General features: G+C 39.5%; 1 protein-coding gene across 1 annotated transcript in view; it reads left to right on the plus strand.

Moving 5' to 3' along the window:
- LOC118338068 (proline-, glutamic acid- and leucine-rich protein 1-like) overlaps nt 1-1,224 on the plus strand; it is an 8,306-nt gene that overhangs the window by 3,600 nt on the left and 3,482 nt on the right. The window contains exon 8 of the mRNA XM_035675242.1: nt 505-637. Within this exon, the coding sequence (XP_035531135.1) occupies nt 505-637 (133 nt within the window). The remainder of the gene's footprint in view (nt 1-504; nt 638-1,224) is intronic.

The following is a 1,224-nucleotide window of genomic DNA, read 5'->3' on the forward strand; positions in this document are numbered from 1 at the left end:
CTATACAAGTACAGGTTAATTTACCATCAAATTTATCTCAGGTTATGTCAAACAGTACCTTAAATTATACCTATCATTAAAAAAAACATGACCTATCATTGTAGGAACGGGTGCAACTCTTCAGCACATTACGTTACCATAACATAAGGGCCCCAAATTTTCATGAAGATATCTTGTCTATCAGTTTATAACAATCTTTCATATAAGCTTATTTAAGTATATCCTAAAAGTTACCTACTGCAACTTTAGATGTATCCCCTTTGTAACTGAATTCCTTTTGTCACAGAAAGCAGTCACAGTGGCTACAAAGGCGATAGATCTGCTTATTTATACACTTGACATGCAGACAAAGCAGCCAGTAGACGTATGGAAAACAGTGGCCTGCTGTACTTGCTGAGGATGCTGTCTGAAGTCCTTGTTGTAACACCTCGAAATGTATGCTACATGTGTATTGTACTCTGATGATGCAGTTTGTTAGAAAGCTCTTGTTGTTTGCTGCTACAGATGGAACAGTGCAATATGAAGGTCCGGGGGTGGAGCTGGCCTTTCCTCATCTCGACCAATCAGATCCCTTGCTGCTGCTACAGCTCCAGCACAGATACACAGCTGTTGGCCTGGCACTCAAACACACACTCAGGTACGAGAGACACACACTCAGTACTTGCGCACAAAATCCTCTGTCTAAAGGGTTAGTTCATCTTTTGTGGTGTTTCCTGGTCCAGTATGCAACTTCTTACAGTGTGTAGAAACTTGAAGCCACCAGTGCACATACAGCGAAGTAGGAGACATCTCCTCTTTAGAAATGAACAACATTTGCATATTCATAGTTTCTGGAATTTTTAATTGGCAAGGAGGAGTAGATGACTTTTTAGGATTTTAATTTGGAAATTCAGATATCATATCGGACACATTATTGTTCCAAGCAAACAATTTGTATATAAATATCTTCATACATGTCTGGAGGGGTCTTTAAATGAATATAAATTCCTGCAAATGCTGGAAAAACAGTTGAGTGCTTAGTCTCATTCCAAGATCGTCATATATCGATGCTGTGAATTAGACTTAGCCGTCAACTGTCTTCAGTCCACCAACCCAAAATGTCTTTACATATTTCTCGGCTCTGAGTGGTTGTCTGGTGGATTCTTGCAAATACCATTAGGAGAACTAGGAGGAACCTGATCACCTGATATTTTCACAGATTACCTGTCTCATGTACTACTGTCA

The sequence above is a fragment of the Morone saxatilis genome, unplaced genomic scaffold (assembly GCF_004916995.1).
Source record: "Morone saxatilis isolate NCDOM2014 unplaced genomic scaffold, NCSU_SB_2.0 Contig4, whole genome shotgun sequence".
Taxonomy (NCBI): Eukaryota; Metazoa; Chordata; class Actinopteri; family Moronidae; genus Morone; species Morone saxatilis.